This window comes from Sander vitreus, chromosome 24, assembly GCF_031162955.1.
Source record: "Sander vitreus isolate 19-12246 chromosome 24, sanVit1, whole genome shotgun sequence".
NCBI lineage: Eukaryota > Metazoa > Chordata > Actinopteri > Perciformes > Percidae > Sander > Sander vitreus.
Genome location: NC_135878.1, coordinates 2,436,189 through 2,455,634, shown reverse-complemented (window position 1 = coordinate 2,455,634; position 19,446 = coordinate 2,436,189). Strand labels below are relative to the sequence as shown.

At 41.3% G+C, this 19,446-nt stretch overlaps 1 protein-coding gene across 1 annotated transcript in view; it reads left to right on the top strand.

Annotated features, from left to right (window-relative positions):
* The first annotated feature begins 4,666 nt into the window (after positions 1-4,666).
* The window catches only part of ncam2a (neural cell adhesion molecule 2a), a 256,590-nt gene continuing 241,810 nt past the window's right edge, over positions 4,667-19,446 (top strand). Inside the window, exon 1 of the mRNA XM_078244085.1 lies at positions 4,667-4,805. Coding sequence (XP_078100211.1) covers positions 4,679-4,805 — 127 coding nt within the window. The 5' untranslated portion in view covers positions 4,667-4,678. The remainder of the gene's footprint in view (positions 4,806-19,446) is intronic.

Here is a 19,446-nt window from a genome sequence, read left to right as displayed (position 1 = left end):
GGGGAGGACCATCTGGAAGTCCCTTCTAGGCTGACAGACGTTCAATTTATCTAAGTCTTCATCACTTTGGCCCATTTACTGTATACACACAACTCTAAGCATGTGTAATTTTTCTGAATCAACATTGTTCCAGTAGCTCTGCTCTCTGTCATTTGCTTTAAAACATTCATGCACCACATTAATCATAATAATCTTGCTTTTCTTGTGTTGAATATAAAGTGTGTTTTGTGTGTGAGAAGTTGCTGAGGCAGGCTTGTTTTTCACCGCCTCAATTTCACCAAATACACAATGTTTTCTTTTCACTTGAGGGACAAAAAAACACTTTAGGCAATGATGTGCATAACTATTTGTTTCATGAAAGTGTGCAGCTTATTTCCATGCAACATTATAATGCATAGTGTGACAGAGTATCACAGGAGCTGATGTTTTGACTTGCAGCGTACACCTGCTGGCTCATCACTTTGAGTAGAGGAATATATAAAAATGTGTTGTTTTTTTTGTTTAGTTTTTTCCTTTTAGGGAGATCTGTAGAGAAACATGTTCATATATTTTGAAAGGCAGAAACAAAGTGTGGTGCATTTGGCCTGTCTTTCTGCCATAATACAGGTCAATACTCTACATGAAATCTACATCAAATCCAACAAAGAACAGCATGTTTTATTTTGACTTGTATGTCAACAGCATTTTCTCATAGAAGAACACAGTCGTATTGGAGGAAAGACTTTTTTCCTCATGTGCATGTTTTTAAAGTTTCCCTTTGAAATGTAATGGAATAGAAATATTATACTAATGCTGAAAGTACTATTGTTAAATTAAAATTCCTCAAAGTTGTACTTGCAGTAAGTACTGTGCTGGAGTGAACATACTTACTTTCCACCCCTGCACTGAGCTGTTGAAGAGATTAATGGTCTCTAACTTACAATAGTGTGGTATTTTGTTGTGATAGCCACAGAGGTCATGGTAAACATCGAGATACTTCAGTGTTTGTGAGTAAGCAGGGCAAGGCGCAAGTGTTCCAAGCTAATGTGATGAAAGCTATTTGTCCCCCACGCAATGACATCTAGGAAAAGACTATGGTTGTCGCTGTGTCGACATCTAACATTTAATTTTGCCTCGGTGTTGTCACATTCTGATGTAGGCCTCAAACTGAAACACTTCGTAATGTAAGTGTGGTTCTACCACTTCTTTATGTCTTTGTTTACACTTGAAATGACAATGGGTCTTCATCACTAATTGATGCTGTGAAATGTTGAGTGGTTTAAGCTTTACAAACACCTCAACAATGAATGATCTGTGCATGCGACTCCTTAATTTAGCCATTTTAACAAAGCCATTTACCTTGGTTGCTAAGGCAACAGGCTCGCTCAGTTGACAGCGGCGATGACGGAGCTATCACTGACAGTCTGACTTTAAGACGGGCCACAAGTTTTTCCACTTGGTGCAAAACACTTACTCTTTTTTTTCCCCCCAGCACAAAGGAAGATGCATTATGCAATACCTTGCAACAGTGAAGTGGCGGGTCCATACCAGTGACACTGACTGTGCCTCTAAATACATTTGGGCATACCCTGACAGCAGTTATTATGCTGTATTCATTGAAAGCAAGTGGAAAAGGTGCCTTTTAAAGCAGTGTAATCATGCAAATTATAGTTTGGGCTGATATATGTACACTTACCATTCCACAAGTGTGACGAGTGGCCATGCACTGTCTGCATTGACTAACGTGTGTAATTTGACCATCACTATGAATGTTGCAATAAGTGATGGTTTAGTACTGTATCTTTGGACTATTGTGGAACAAAGCACCCAAGGAAACATACATGAACATGATTAGAAGATGCACAACAGACCGCTCTGGACCTTCTTCCTGAAAGCAAAAGCTATTTTCTCTTTACACAATCTTTTTTCATAAATGCTGAATAGGTAATGTCAAGAGTATTTCACAGAGGTTGGATTACGCTGGATTACAAGGTCTCCTTTTGCACCTTCACCATCCTGCTAAAGGGCATGTAGACATTTTACATTAGCAGATGACTCAAGGAGCCACACTCTTAAACCAATTAAAACCATAATTTTGCCCTCATGCCAAGCGGGAGCCAATCGTCACCGTAATAGCTGAAGAGGAATTTACGCATGTACTTGTTCTGCAGAAGAGAACTTCCTGTTCATTTTCTTTTATAATAATCACACCTTTCAGCAAGGTAGAAACCAGAAGACTATTAAATGTCTCTTAATGCAGCTGTACTTTAAAAGCGACAATTATTGGCTACTAAATTGCATCAATTAAAGACAAATTGTTGTAAAAAATAGAAATGAAAATAGAAATCTGCTTTCCAGCCAGACCTCACTGAAAAATGATTGTTGCTCTCTTTTTTTCACACCTTCCCAGTTTCCAATTTGACAGTTTGACACAAATTGTACCACAACGAAATCCTTAGAGCCAAGAACTCACCTCTAGATGGCTGTTAGGCAGGTTGCGACTTTTCCTTATCTTCCACTGTTGCCTCATTGCATCAGTCTGTCAGACGACGACTGGGAATTGCAGCCATGGAGCCCTTTTGACATGTGTCTGTTAGGAGCACAGCACTATGGGTCAAGTCATGGGCCAAAGATGAGTTGTCCTGAAATAAAACCTGGAGAGAGCCAAGTGCATTCAGCAATCAAACATGATCTAACCTGAGACATCAATGAATAATTTGGATTTAAAAAAAAACATATGGAGGAGTTTTTTAATAAATACACTTCCCCAGTTTTCAGCATACATCAACATAACACCATACGATTCTCAACGGAGAGAGATTCTAATATAATATTTATTTGTTTCCTTGACAAGGTGGATCAGTGTTTTGTCACTTCATTTGTTCCCAGCAGAGATGCTTGAGAACTCATTTTTTGACTCCATGTGAGGTGATAACCACTGCCTTCACATATCAAAGTTTAATATGTAATATATTCATATTATGTTGATAAATCATTTGAGATGTAATCAGTGTTCTCTGATGGATCAAACGTGTATAGTATGTACTTTCTATTGAGTATTTGCTCAACAAATTAGTTTCTTAGAGTATTATAGTTTGTCTGTCTGTATATTAGCTCTGTTATGGACCAATGCCAATCTTTCCAGGATGTTTCTTCTAGAGTTAAACTTTACATTTGGATGCTGTATTTTAAGATGATGCAGCTTGGTACTGCATTTTAAGAATTACACTGGATGGTCTGCAAATCATTTTTAAGATACCATATTGAGTTGGACAACACTTGGAAGAGAACAGATTTTAGCAATGTCCTCTAGTGTTTAAACCGGCATTTACTACTTTTTTAGCCACTCAGGGGCAGCAATACAAGCTGTTAACACAACAATGACAGATTGTCACCTTTTTAAAGTTTATATAGGGAATATGTTGGCAAACAGTTATTTGTTCATCGAGCAGACATCAAACAACATTAGCATTCATTTAGAGTTGTGGTTCTGGCCACCTGATGAATGTTAGTCAATTATTTACTCTCATTTTAGTTCTGTTTTGGTCTCCATCAGATCCTGAGGGAAATATGTGGCTCTGTAGATGCAAAGTTATCCACTAATCGCTTCATATGCAAAATGCAAAATTTGTTGATTTTCATGATGTTAAGCTTGTTATTAAATGTTTAAATGGACTTGCTCCTCAGCCTTTTTGCAAATACATCAAGAGCTTACAGAGCTTTAGCAGATCCTCCAGAGCAGCTTCAAGTGCCAACTTTAAGGTTCTATTCCGCAAAATAGTTTTGCTCAAACAGCTTTTCTGTGAAAGGAACAAACTCCTGAAACTTGCTACCTGATCACTTTAAATTTTGCTGCAAACTTTACCACTTTCAAGAGTTACCAAGACGTAGTTAATTCAGCAACTAACCTGTACTCAATGTTTTTTATGTGTGCCTTGTCGTATCGTGCTGTATCCACATTACCTTCTCTTTACTCAACTGTTCTAATCTTAGTTTTCTAAAAGCCCAGATGGGTGTTGCAAACTAGCATCCACTATAAACACTGATACTTGCATTGGGTAGAGTCTAAGCGCCAAAGACTGTTCTGCCAATATCTTTATCTTATAATAACTATTTATCTTCATTTACTTATCTCCTGAAATGTCAGGGGGAGAGAAGCTCTTTAGAAACATTTTTTTGTGAATGACACAAATTGAATGACAAATTTCCCTACATGTAGTCATGTAGGGATATTTCATAGATGTTGATTGTGCCATTTTTGCCTGGACCTCTGAGATTAATAGGCAGTGCTATCATAGATGGTGGATTCCAGGGGCCCATAGCTGGAAGGGACCAACAAGTATTAGATATGGTCTCCAGAATTTCTAGCTACACCCCTGCTAATATTAGGCAACTCTATTTCTGGAGATATTTTCTTTTCCTTAAGATCTGCCCCTTGCTACTTTACAACATGTTTTGAATATTTCAAGGAAGTTGTGAAAAACGTAAACATGTTTGGCTTTATTTGCCATCTTCTTGTCTGCTTCTCATCAACAGCTTCCAGCAGTGAGGGTGGAGAGAAGTGGTGCTGAGGTGGGGCGGGGGGGGTCCGCAGCGCAGAGAACTCAGTGAACGAGCGGCGAGCGGGAGCGCGCGTATTGGAAGGAAGGGAAGGAAGGAGCTGAGGCAGATCAGTCGCCAGCGGAGCCCCAGACAGCGGATGAACGGAGCCGAGCGTGTGTGTCGCCCTTGTCGTTTTTTACAGCAGCTGAAAGCAGCGTCCGGCGGCCCGAAAATGATGCTCAAACTCGTCCATCTCCTCGGGGTGCTCGTCTGCGGCAGTCAAGGTAGGGACGCGTGCGTGAGTGTGTGAAACCCTCGAGCTTGGTGACTTTGTGGGGAAGTTAAGTGCATTTTGCCATCGTGATCTGCAGCAGGGAGAGAGAGAGATATAGAGTAAGAGAGGGGAGTGAGAGAGAGAGAGAGGGGTGGATTGTTTAACTGGACGTTATTTTGTAGTTGAAGCACGTCTTGCAGGGGCCACAATGCTTTCTTACTGAAAAGGGGGATTATGATGGGGTCCCTTTTTTTTTTTTTAGGTTGGGTGAGCTGTTGAGATATAAACACAGTACTCCCCGGACAAAAACTGTTATCTTTACCATTTGACATGGCCTACCTTCGTTGTTTAGGTTCTTTAAAGTCTTTAGGAGCAGGCTTTAGGGTGCTGCATTGTTTTGGTGTATGGGTCTTTTTTGCAAAGAGCTGCTCTAATCGTAAAAAATCATTGTCTCCCAACTTCAACTGGCATCATACATGGAGAATCTGTGAATCACACCAGGGCTATTTGTTTGGACCAGCGCTTTTCTTGCGTCCTCCTTCTCTCAAGTCCAGTCCGTCTTGCTGTATACTATATAATATTACTGTATATATCGCACGGTGAAACATCTTCCTCCAGTGTGTGCATCTTGTGCGCAGGCTGTGCATGATAATACGGAGCCCATGATGCCGTCACACAGTCGGACATGCTTTGGAAAGTTTGGGAATATGAGCTGCATTATTGAAATCGGAGTGACACTTCACCGTTAATTGGGTATCATGTGCGTGGCGCACCTGATCTGAGTGGGCAACGATTGTCTGCGCGCGCGCCCGCGTGTGTGTGGGTTGCACGCGCGGAGGGAAACGAAGATGTTACCTGAGTGACTAGTGCTGCTAAAAAGGGCGCTGGTAGAAAGCGTTTAGTCGCCTTTGGACTTTTTTCTTTTCTTGTCTATGTTGCTTAATAACTGTGTCCTGGTCAGTGATGCGCGTAGTCGTGTCAACGCGGGCTGAGCCCCGCGTGCACTGCGAAAAATACCCAACTCCTGTAGCTTCAGATTTAGCAGTAATCCATTTCTTAAAGCGAAAAAGTATTTGCTTGCAGGGTGAGAATAGTGTATCCCTTTCAGCGCCAACGTACATGCATTAACGATTTCTGTTTCTGTTGCAACAAGTTCATTTGCATGGACAAGACGGCTTATCTTTTCCCCGTGGCGAGATTTTTCCGGTTGTTTAAAGAAAACAAAAGGTCTCAAGAGTAAAAAACAAACTAGTGAGTTTTTAGATGGACATTTTTTGCAGTGTGGCCACACTGGGTTCCTGGGGCACAACGGCAGGTGGGGGTAGAGCGCTGCAAAGTGGTGCCAAGAGTGAAGCCATAAGCCACTGACTGTTAAAGGATGTTGCATCTTGTTCACTCGGACTGCTTTTTTTTAAAGTCTTCAGGGTAGTGGGGTTTAGGGAGCGTGGTAGGTGTAAAGGGTCCCCAAGCAAAAGTGAAGAATCAGATACATTTTTACTATACTACAAAACTTTTTAATGGCTCTCTCTGACACTACAAAAGTCTAATTTTAACACTTGTACTGAGGACAGTTGCATATGATTTAAACTATAAATCAGTAGCCACCTTGCCATGTGGAGACTTGGACCAAACTGCATCAAATGGGAGTCCACATGGTTTAATGTGTTTGTTTTGGTGGTTTGTGGCATGGAAACAGCAGCCAAACATCAATATAACGATTTTAAGCATATCAAGTAAGATGCCTTAGGCCACAGAGACGGTTTGATTATCCTCAACATCTTAAAAGGACTGTAGTTTATTGGCAATTCATGTTTCCACCATTGAAATCAATACTAGAAACTGCTATTATGATAGAGAGGAAGATGAGAAGGATGGAACATCCCACAGAGGTAAAACAAAGGCCACACTGTTCATAAGCCTTAACTGGAATATCCATTGCTTTACTTTCCCTTTGTTTCAGTAGTATTACATCACCCAACCAACCAATTTACATTCATACCATGCTTTTCATGATAGCAAAGTCCACACAAATTGACCTATAGACAATGCACAACTTGCTGTAATGTAAATAACAAGGTTGGTTCTGAGGTAAAGGGTATGTTCTGGAGTAGGATGTTCAATTCTCAGTGTATTTATCAGTGTTGGGCTTTGGAGCGGACACTGAACCATCAGTGAAAGAACCAGAGAAGAGGTTTTACTGGCTTTCCCCAATTCATGTCCACAGCCTGAGTTTCTGACAGGAGTCAGCGAGGTGCCTTGGCTCCTGCCACACTAACTCTGCAGATATCCTCTGTTCTACCCCCTCTCGCTCCTGAAGGAAAACATTTGCTTTTCAAGTCCCAGCTCACCATCTACCCCTGCATTGAGTATGCATCCTTAAAGGTTTATGTATTTGGCTTTTACTGATGCTTAGTACAATGAATTATGCTTGCTTGGGCTCACCCGGGACTCGCCAATCTGATGTTAAGTGGCGTAATTAAGATATTTCGCTGCATCTCTGGGGGGAAATGTCAGTGGCTCAGGGTTTAAAAGATTTATGCCCATGCGCTTAAGTGTCTCTCACTGCACCCTGAGCCTGGGCTTAAGCATGCTTTTGAGGTTTGCTTACATCCTGTAGTTCTGGTTCATGTACATGCTTACATGAGTGAGCATAAATGCAGGGGCTCACGCGCAAAATTAATCACCTGGTGAATATTTATAAGGGAAGTGCATATTCGTTTAGAAATTCACATCAGTAGTCTTGCAGGAAGATTTTTTTCATGTGTTGTTGCAAAATCTGTACCCTAAAGGTTTCTGCTTTCCTTTATTTTGTACCATGCTCATAACTTGGTAGTGGAACAATGCTGCACACAACTCTTAGCACCATGCAACACCAGTCACAAACTCCTATTAAAGACCTGCAAAGCTGTTCACAAAAGAAATGGCCTGTGTCTTGGTCCTGCAAGGTAAAATTGATTGCATCATTTGATTAATAGACTAGGACAGAGAGCCTACATATAGAGAGCCAGTGTATGTATGAAAATGGAATCGCCCCCTCAAGGCAGCCGCATATGAGAAATCAATTTAAGGAACGACTAGAGTCAGCAGGCCTCTGAATTGTACAAAGGGCAATCTCGGTGTTATGGATATGCTATTTATTTGCCTGCAAGCTTTTTATTTCTCATGTGTGCCCTTTAGCCCTCAATCCACCCGGTTCAGGCCTAAGCATTGCATTGGTACACTGCATATAAGACAAGGAGGAGAGTGTTATAGTCTCAACACCTGGATATATGAGAAAAACACTGCCAGGCATCTGTGCAGCAAGGGTTGTCAGCTTTTTTGAGAATGAAATGGTTTTGAGATATGACGTTGCCATATTTTTCTAACTCCTACCTGCATATGTCTATATCTGACTATATATATATATATATATATATATATATATATATATATATATATATATATATATATAGTCTATTAACAAATTCAAGGACTGTAGAACTTTAAGTTAAGTTATTAAAGAGTAGGCTGTGTGACTAAAACTTTTCCCAAATGCCTGGTTTTAGCAGTTCCAGGAAATGCATATATATTCCTCTTGAATAAACTAATCTATGCATAATTACAGACCACAAAGAAACAAAACGACCATAAAGAGATTCAAACCGACTGCAACGAGACTCCTAAAGACCACAAAGAGACTAAATGACCACAAGAGACTCAGCATTACCACAAAGAGACCTAAAATAACTACAAAGACACACAAAAAGACACAAACGACTACCCTTTTACATGCCTGTGCCTTAAGGATCTATTGTTTCATAATACATCCATGGGCATAACTACTTTAAGTTAAGAGGTCATCCTCAAGCTGTGCAGTCATTAGCTCACAGCTCAGTTAACATGTTTTAGTATCAGGGATTAAGAGAACTGTGCTACAAATATATTCATACTCATTTGAAGCTGTATTGTCTATTAATGACACATTTTGTGCCCTTAAGTAACAGGCAATAGCAGAGGTACTGAGAAGAGAGATCACATTCCCAACATAAAGCATCAGTCGGCGAATATTTGGCTTTTGGTTTTGAAAAACCTTCAGTTTTTTGCGATGCATGGAGCAAAAACAGCAGCATGTTCAATAATGCCCTCTGCCAACCTTGGTCTATATTCACTCAGATTACCCACTATTATCGTGGAAGTGACTAATGTACTCCTCGGGGAGTCTCTGCCAACCAGAAGCCAAGAAAATGTAGATACACTAAGCAGTCGGGGTCCTCTTGTAGGAAGAGTTTGGCGCTGCTCATCATATTCTATATTGTGAATCCCAGGAAGGGAACATCGGAAAGGATAGAGCGAGCAGTGAGAGGATTTATACAGAGGGAGAAAGAGATTATATTTAAAAATGCATTCAATTCAAGTGAATCTGATTGCATCTCGTTAAATTGCATTGCTAGAGATTGACTCAAACTCTATGGCGTCTCACTGTGCCGAAATTAATAAAATGTAATTGAATCCTGTCGAGATGGAATCAAATTAGGCCAGACTGACGTGATTGGAGAAGGCAGCTGCTGCATGTTGCTGTGTGCTCCTGTGGGTTAGTCTACTGTTTTACATCAGTTTGGTGCGAGCCAAGCAGGAGACCCTTTGGCTTCTGCTTATGTGTGTCCTGCCAGTCTAAATGCCAGTCTAACTAGCAGACTAATAGGCAGAGCCAGGATGCCAGGGCGACAACAGAATCAATGGGCACACTGGCTGACTGACAGATGGAGGGAAGTGGTTTGCATGGTCTTCCTTTCTTTCCTGTTGCTCACTTCATTTCTGTAGCTTATGCATGGCATGATCACACACAGTCGCACACCTTTACAGTCTGTCCCTCCTTTCTCTTGTGGGACGCAGCACTGTTGATCTTACTTTTGGGTTTGGGCACTGGCAGGCATGATTAAATGAAGAACACAGGGATGAGAGATATAGCAGGAGTGCTTCAGAACCACTCCAGTTTGGGCTGTGCATTCTGAGTGACCCACTTAGACCGTATTAATAACTACACTGGATGAAGCCTTGGGGTTTGCGTCACAGTGGGCTGATGTGAATTATATGTCAATTGTACATTGCAGTTTTCTATGACATAAGACATACAGTGGGGCAAAAAAGTATTTAGTCAGCCAACAATTGTGCAAGTTCTCCCACTTCAAAAGATGAGAGAGGCCTGTAATTTTCATCATAGGAACACTTCAACTATGAGAGACAAAATGACAAAATAAATCCAGAAAATCACATTGTAGGATTTTTAATGAATTTATTTGCAAATTCCACAGGAAAATAAGTATTTGGTCACCTACAAACAAGCACGATTTCTGGCTCTCACAGACCTGTAACTTCTTCTTTAAGAGGCTCCTCTGTCCTCCACTCGTTACCTGTATTGATGGCACCTGTTTGAACTTGTTATCAGTATAAAAGACACCTGTCCACAACCTCAAACAGTCACACTCCAAACTCCACTATGGCCAAGACCAAAGAGCTGTCAAAGGACACCAGAAACAAAATTGTAGACCTGCACCAGGCTGGGAAGACTTAATCTGCAATAGGTAAGCAGCTTGGTGTGAAGAAATCAACTGTGGGAGCAATTATAAGAAAATGGAAGACATACAAGACCACTAATAATCGCCCTCGATCTGGGGCTACACGCAAGATCTCACCCTGTGGGGTCATAATGATCACAAGAACGGTGAGCAAAAATCCCTGAACCACACAGGGGGACCTAGTGAATGACCTGCAGAGAGCTGGGACCAAAGTAACAAAGGCTACCATCAGTAACATACTACGCCGCCAGGGACTCAAATCCTGCAGTGCCAGACGTGTCCCCCTGCTTAAGCCAGTACATGTCCAGGCCCGTCTGGAGTTTGCTAGAGAGCATTTGGATGATTCAGAAGAGGATTCTTTCAGAATGTCATATGGTCAGATGAAACCAAAATAGAACTTTTTGGTAAAAACTCAACTTGTTGTGTTTGGAGGGGAAAGAATGCTGAGTTGCATCCAAAGAACACCATACCTACTGTAAAGCATGGAGGTGGAAACATCATGCTTTGGGGCTGTTTTTCTGCAAAGGGACCAGGACAACTGATCCGTGTAAAGGGAGAATGAATGGGGCCATGTATTGTGAGATTTTGAGTGAAAACCTCCTTCCATCGTGGCTGGGTCTTTCAGCATGACAATGATCCCAAACACACCGCCCGGGCAACAAAGGAGTGGCTTCGTAAGAAGCATTTCAAGGTCCTGGAGTGGCCTAGCCAGTCTCCAGATCTCAACCCCATAGAAAATCTTTGGAGGGAGTTGAAAGTCTGTGTTGCCCAGCGACAGCCCCAAAACATCACCGCTCTAGAGTAGATCTGCATGGAGGAATGGGCCAAAATACCAGTAACAGTGTGTGAAAACCTTGTGAAGACTTACAGAAAACGTTTGACCTCTGTCATTGCCAACAAAGGGTATATAACAAAGTATTGAGATGAACATTTGTTATTGACCAAATACTTATTTTCCACCATAATTTGCAAATAAATTCATTAAAAATCCTACAATGTGATTTTCTGGATTTTTTTCTCTCATTTTGTCTCTCATAGTTGAAGTGTACCTATGATGAAAATTACAGAACCTCTCATCTTTTTAAGTGGGAGAACTTGCACAATTGGTGGCTGACTAAATACTTTTTTGCCCCACTGTACATAAACAAAAATACATGGTGGCAGACTGTCGGTTTGTTGGTAGTATCGACTTTAGAAAAACGGTAAAGTATTGTCAGTGACGTCACCCATAGGATTCAATAGGATTTTTTTTCTGGCCATATTTTTGAGCCATAACAATTTAAAATGTGTTATAAATGTCTAAACATCTAAGTTTTTGTATGTGAGCGTTTTAATAATTATTCTGTTACCTACTGTCTGTACCATGTCAATACATCTGCCTGGATTTCCAAAGTCTAAAACACTGGACTATAAAACCTGCAAAAACTTGGGTATGGCCTGGAAGTTGCCTGAAAGTAAAGGAGAGACGAGAACTTTGCAGAAATTGGACAGATGAATTGGTATGGGAAGTGAATTGGTACAGACATAGTTTCTGTAAGAGGCTGCACAGCCGATGCACACCCAGAAATAATAAAACCTCTTTATGAGTCATCATTAAAATGACTTTTTCATGGAAGCAGACTGATGCACTGCAGCAGGTGAGGTATAGTGGAGAAGTAACAACACACTGTCAGATGAAATTTGGACTCAGAAGGCAATAAAATGGACATAGACGGGTGACAGGAAGGGGTAGCTGGAAGACAGATTAACAGGCAGGTGGATGCGCTAACGTTAGGACACAGATAATGAAGAGGAGCCCTCTATTGACAGCCAAAGAACAATATTTTTCAACTTTCTCCTGCTGGATGTAGGCCTTGCGTCAATTGAGCATTAGTTAGTTCTAGCCCACACAGGCTGACGAATGTCTATATGGTCAGTGGTGCAACTACCCAGTGTCAGAGGGGTATGCAGCAACAATTTTGGCGCCCCGCCCAAAAAGAAGTCTGTTAACATTAATATTTGCAAGCCTCCAAGCACAGACGTCACACTTTAAATCCTACCTGTTGCCTCTCACCATCCACTTATTTAACTGCTGTCGCATCCCTGGACATGTTATCTCCTTTCCCCTTTTTCTCTTTCTATTTTTAGCCCCAACAGCTGTTTTGCTTTGTTCTTTTTCCATAGACGGCAACTTACTACTCGTACGCTCGTACCTGCTCACTCAACACTCATGGCGCCCCCGCCCAGGTATTGAAACTCACTATTTAATGTCAAGTACCAAAAACTAGCATTGGATGTCTGAGTTTTGTATCTTGATAACTTATTTGTTCAGATAGGTACTGTTGTATATCAAAATAGACACAGTTGCTTGTGTTTTGGTTTTTGGTTTTAAAAAGTTGACTTAGCTGTTCTAAATCTTTCTGAATTTATACGTTTGTCCAATTGTGATGGATTTGTTGTATTGTCATGGAAATTAGTTCAAATTTCCATTTTATTAAGGACTTCTCAACCATGTTGGTTAGTAAGAGACGAAGAGTTAATTCATCATTTTTGAAACAGCAGCTAACAAAACAATGGTCCATTGAGTAGCTAATCTGGAGCTTTTGATCATATCACAAAATCCTCCTTGTCATTGCGTTGCATTTCAATGTTCTTTAGTTTTTTTTTTGCAAATCGAGGCTGTCTCGTCTGTTATCTTATAAATTGAGATTTAAAAAGTTCCATAAACACAAGGATTGTAATATTCAATCAAACCTTAAAGGAACATGTGATCCTAATTGTTCTTTAATGTATTTTTAAGCCTCTTTGATAGAGATGTGAAAGGAAATGAGTAAAGAGAGACAAAGATCTCCAGCCACACTCAAACTGTAGCAGCATGATTACATGGTCAGCAGCATCTTATACCCCAAAGCCACCAGGACAACTTGTTTAAAACTTAGATAATAACATCACTTGATAAAATCAGCTCTAACATCAAGTGATAGGGAAACTGAAAACTGTACTGTAGTTAACTAAATGATGTGAGCCAGTCTTTTTGTTGGCTGGCATCAACTGCTTTGTACTCTTTTCTCTGCTTGCCTTGCAGTCTGAGTTTTCCTTTGGGCTTACAGTATTACATTATCTTGTGTTGTATTATACCTATCCTATTTCCTTGTATCCATTCATCCATCCATTCAGACATTGGACCCTTGGCTTGTAATTCCTGCTGGTTAATTAAGCCAAATTATGATTGATGGGCTCTCAAGTGAATAGCTATGTGGTCCCATTGCTGCCAATCACACCTCACAATGGTCTCCTAAACAGTGGTTGGGACGTAGTCTGTAATGTTGAGGCCATATCTCCTCCCCCCCCACCCCCCCTCCCACTGGTACTTCCCAGCATCAAGATGGCTTCAGGTTGTGCAGTGTCCTTGCAGGGATTGGTTCTGCTGCTCGGAAATGATGCAGAGACCATCTTGAAAAGGGATCCGTCTTCTCAGATTTTGTGCCTGGTGGCCAATAACCTTTTTTATGGGAGGCAGTACTTGATGAGGAATAGATGAGAGAGAGTGAGTGATAGATGAAAAGGGAAAGACAGGGGGAGGGGGATGGACACTTGAGACGTGGTCGCGGTGCAGCAGAATAGCTCATAGTGAGGCCAAACAGTCTCTGCTTCCTCATTGCCTCTACATGCCAGGCAATCTTCAAAAGGAATCTCCTAATGCAATGTGGGCCAGCTTATTTTTGTTTCTCTTCTCGTTTGACTCCTCTCTCCCCCCCCCCCCCTTTTCATTTCCTTCCTCTTCATGTGTCTGCTCTGTTCTCTGGTCCTCCCACACGAGTCTCATCACCAGCATCTGCAGGGGGAAGATATCCTGTTCTCCCCTATGTGGGAAGCTTTTCAAGCAGCACCCATCCTTAATGTTATTTGCTTGGGAAGCTAATGATGTTTGTTGTTCTGCTGCTCAATATAGTTATTAACACCTATGGATTTTACTGCACTCTGTTTTTTCAAGTAAAGCTGTTTCAGGGTTGTTCTGTCAAGCGTGTTATTGTCTCTCAAAGTAATAATGATGGTCTTGCAAGCACTCATAAGGTGCACCAGACAAACGTGTAGGCGTGCTTTTAATTACTTTGCATATATGTGCACAACTTCCACCATTCCTAGCTGGCCTACTCCCAATGTGGGTACTCTGGGTTTGTTGTGTTCTCGCCCACCATTCGTAGTTCCCCAGGATGCGGGGGTTCCATGGGAATACACAAAGGATTTCTCAATAATTAGAGAACATGTCTTATCTTCATTTAGATGGGATTTTTACTGACGTGCTGGCACTTCTTGGTTCTTCTTCGCCTTTGAAATCAGAGGGTCCCAAATTCGGGACTTGGCTGAGAATATTTTTGGATAGACTTCACTGTCCTACCTACTAAACCTTGTTTTTCTTTTCCTGTTTGTGTACAGAAAAGGTGATCATTGTCATAGTCTTAGCCATCCTTTCATGTGAATGTATATGCTTCAGGGCTTGAGTCTTAAGACAGCCCTGTGATTTTCTGCGTTCACACATGCCTTTGTAGCCAGCAGGTCCTTGTTGATAGAGCCTGATTGTAATGAGCACCAAAGAGACCAAATCACAATCTCAGCATCTTGGAAAACAAAGACTGTTAATATGTGATGTGACAGTGATCGGTTTAGATCAGATTATTTGGCATGTTTAGTTTTTGTTCAACTAATTCGCAATTTGGAAGATACATTTTGAAAGTTGTGTATTTGTCCAATGTTGGCAACCCATAAAACTCTACGACCACTATCGTGTTCGCTTGAAATTCCTGTTGTTGTGGTTATACTTCAACAGGGTTTTCAGGACTTTGCAACAGGACCAGATTAGATTTCTCGGAGCATGCTGTATTGTCGGACCAGAGTGTATTTCAGCTCACTATAGCCTGTATGTTGCTCCAAGAACCAAGATTACTTTTATTTCACGCTGCTTTTCATCCATCCTGCAGAGTCTGGAGTAGGCGACCAAAAGAAATGATAGATCGTCTTGGCACTTGAGGCAAAAGCTCCCGCCGCAGACATGGTGAAACATTGCAATGCAGCTCCTCAGTGCAAAAGGGATGCAGTACTGGCAGCTTTCTCCCCAAGGAGGCGGCCTGAGCCACAAATTAATAGAGCACTCCCACATGATCGGGGAGTTTCATTTGGAACCGCCACGGTACATAAAGCTCAACAGAAATGAGGAGTTCACTTAGGTCCCCCTCCACTTCCCCAAGAGTCCCCAAATAACCTGTGTGATTGGAACACTCTGCCCACTGTTCCCCCATCTATGCACCTCCCTCCTTGAAACTCCTGGGCAAGGCTTTGCCCATGCTCATCCTGGTTCAATTACCACAACTCATTGCCTCCTTTTTATCCTTTCAAAGTGTGTCATGCTTATCCTGCTGCCCCTATTGGTCTGCATTCTTAAAATACTACTACAATATGAGTGTGATGCAAAAAGTTCCACAAAACAATCCAGACAAGGCTTTAAATGATTAAAATGATAAACATGGCAGAATATTTTAATTTCATCTCCCTGCCCTGATTTGTTGCCCTACAAATTTTGAGCGCGTCTCAACATTTCAGATTTTTTTCCCCCTCTTCCTCATTTGACAACAGCGTGAAATTCTTAGTGACAAACGTGGAGAGTGGTGCACCCCTGAGGCCTGCTTTACTCTTATCATTATCCTTGCAATGCCTGAGATTAGACACAGCAACCAACTCTCACAGCAGCGTGCCTCAGAGCGAGGATTAACACAATGACTAATCACTCAACTCACTGGACACAAAACATACAGTACTGATTCATATTTTGTCACAAAGTCTACTTAATAAAAAACTGGCGCAGAATATTTGCTTGTGGCATAACCTTGTATACAAAAATATATTTAGAGAGAATAACCAAATCATCTTTTTGTCCCGGTTAAACAATTTGCACAATAGGACATTTTCAAGTTAGAGTATTTAAGTATTCTGTTGTTTCAGGGTCTTCAGAAGCCATTTTAATGATGTGTAATCATTATGAACATCATAATAAGGTTAAATGAATATTCTGCACATGTGTATACGCTGGGTGATGACATATTGCTAGTAGCAGACTTAATTTGTGAATCAAGTGTAAATATGATTCGCTAGCAGCATGGCTCCATGGATGGCGATGTTAGTCAGACAGTTGGTTGGTCCACCACTTTGAATCCAGAATGAAATATCTAAAGCATTATCAAATGGGTTGGCATTTAATTTGGTACGGACATTCATGTTTCCCTCCTGATGAATTGTAACAACTTTGGTGATTCCTTGGATTTCCTCTGGCGTCACCAGCAGGTCAAACTTAAAATGTGTCCAGCACTTGCCTGCAAAATGTATGACATTTCCATCAGCCTTAGCTGTACCCTGTGTTTAGCAAATGTTAGCATGCTAAATTAAGATGCTGAACATGGTAAACATCATACCTGCTAAACATCAGAATTTTGGCATTTAACTCAAAGTTCACCCTCACAGAGCTGCTAGCATGGCTGTAGACTCTTTCATCAACCAATATAAGGTCTATCTCTAGTTGAACAATATCCTACATTTCCCCAAATGCCTGTCAATAATCCCTACAGTTGGAGAGTAATTATGACAGTAAAAGATAAAAAGAGAATTTCCCACTCATTTAAATTACAATTGCTGTTTCTTTTTGGTCTATTGAGTCTACTCTCGGTGGAGAGGTTGCCTCTTCTATAATGAGTTCTTCCCAGTAGGATTCTTGAGCGAAGGAGAAAAGTAAATCAACATAGAATAACTTTATCTTTGATTCTGAGGGCCTAACATCAAAAAACAAAAAGTTGAAAAGTGCATCTGCCGTTAGTTCAATGTCTAATTCTCAATGTCTACAGCTGGCCAGTTATCTGTGGGATTAGAATAATACACCTTCAAAGCAAAACAAACCCTGAATTTACATGAACATCGCTAAAAGCATTTATTGGAATGCTTTAAGGTGGATTATTTTACCACCAAAGCTCCACTTAAAATTACATAACATTGGGTTTTACAAAGCATACAAAACATACATTTATAATCTTTTTTTTCTTTTTCTGGTTATGTGACATCAAATGAAAAAAGGACAGATTAGTGTTACCACTGTGAAGTTTGTGCTATGTTGTTTGCCAGAGAGATACAGTACTCAGTGTAACAATTTTCACCACACTGCAGGTTGGACCTATTGATCTGCTGTCCCAGAGTGTAGCAAACAATTCTGCTTTTCTCTTTCACTTTGATCCACCTCCTTTCAAGAATGAGTATATGTTAGCTTTATGAATACTGTTCACTGCTCTCTGCTTCTTCCACATGAGGTGGTATCAAGAAATCCCAGTAAAAGAAAAAGAATCATGTTTTCAGGTCAAAATTGAGCCAGCGAGATAAATGTGTGCTGTAAAACAGGAATGCATTTTTATAGTGTAACCAGTGGGTGATCGATGTAGCTTTTTATTATCTGTATGTAACTTACAGACAGACAGATGGTCTAGATATATTTAATATAAAGGCTATTACTTTGTAATAACAGGACAAGAAGGTTTAACTCTGCTCTCAGTTCTTTATCGTTTCGTGTGTCTGTAGGTGGGTGTGTGGCACTCCTGCTTTGCCCTGCTTTTATCACAGTGCTTACATAACCCTTTACTTGTATAACCTGAGAAAACAGAAAGCCGCTATATCCTAGGGTGCACTGTGCCTCCCAAACAAAACCATTTGTTATGTGGCGAGGTAGCACAGTCCGGGTTCCGAGGAGTTGAAAGTCTTTGCTGTGATGAAGCGTGTGGCGTTCGGTGTGAAGCATGGCCCAGGTTTTGGCAGCTGCTGTGTCACTTCAAGGTTGCTTAATGGGAGTCTTTTCCCTGTTATAGATTTGAACAACGTGACTCTTGAGGCTTTAGAACCTGAGCGCTGCATCTTAGCGACAGAAGCCTCTTTGTGTGTGTGCACAGGATCTGAGCTGATCTGAAGCTCATAGGTCATCCCCCTGTGAATTTGGACACTGTGTGTAAATCAAATATGCTTCTTGCAAAGAGCTGCTAAAGTGGAAAATGAGTTATAAGGGGGAGAGATTGCGGCTGTGTGCATGTTCGTTTCTGAGCGTATTTATTTCAGGATTTTGCTTACTCTTTGATTTTCGCTGTTTTGGGGTTTGCCCCTTTCTAGCTCAAGGCTCAGAGAGTTGAGTGAAGAAGCAGCGCCCATATCTGCCTGCATCAGCAAAACTATATGAAAAACAACATACACATAGGCATGCAGGCAGAATCAAACAGACAAATGCACACAATCTAGATTTCCTGGAACCCCCCGTGTCTCATATTGAGCCCAGCGCCTGGCTTGGAATGTTGAGTTGATTGCAAAAGTTTTAATTGAATGTGCAATGTGTCAACATGTTCCTGCGATGACAAGACAATCAGATGAGTGGAGGAGAAAGTTCAAGCACTGAATCAAATTCAGGAGTTCCCAGCTAGCCGGCGATTATAGTCCAATCATAATCTCTTGGCGGGATCTTGGTATGTGATCATGAGAGGGCCCAATAGTCCATCAGCGGCACAGAGGGAGGGAGATGCGCTCCTGTGCTCAATGTGCTCAGCCATCTGCAGCATCTTCCTGAGCTGCAGAACTCCTGCAGTTCCTGGGAGAGACGTTGTAGAAAACTGCAAGGAATAAAAATTGAAAATGAGTGCCAAGTGAGGTCAGAAGAGCAACACTTGCCACTGAGCTCTCTGTGAAATGTAAATGTCCGAATACATGTCAGACTATAATCACGACTTGTCTTCTAAGACACTAAGACTCAATTAGATGACTTGACAATCCCAGAGTAAGCATGTGTGCTATAAAACAGGTTGTGTATGGAAAGACTTCGGAAGGTGAGAAGGGCTGGTAAATCTGTTTCAGCAATTCATGTGCTTAAATGACCACAGGAATCTCCTCAACAATGTGTGGTTGAGTGTGTTTGTGTGTAAACAAACCGATATTTGCCCATTTGACACAAGTGAGAGTCATGCGAATTGGCCCTGCGTCAGTGTGCGAGACAGAGAGAGGGGCCATTGTTTGCTGTGCGGGGCCAGTGATGCTAACGCTGCTAATCTA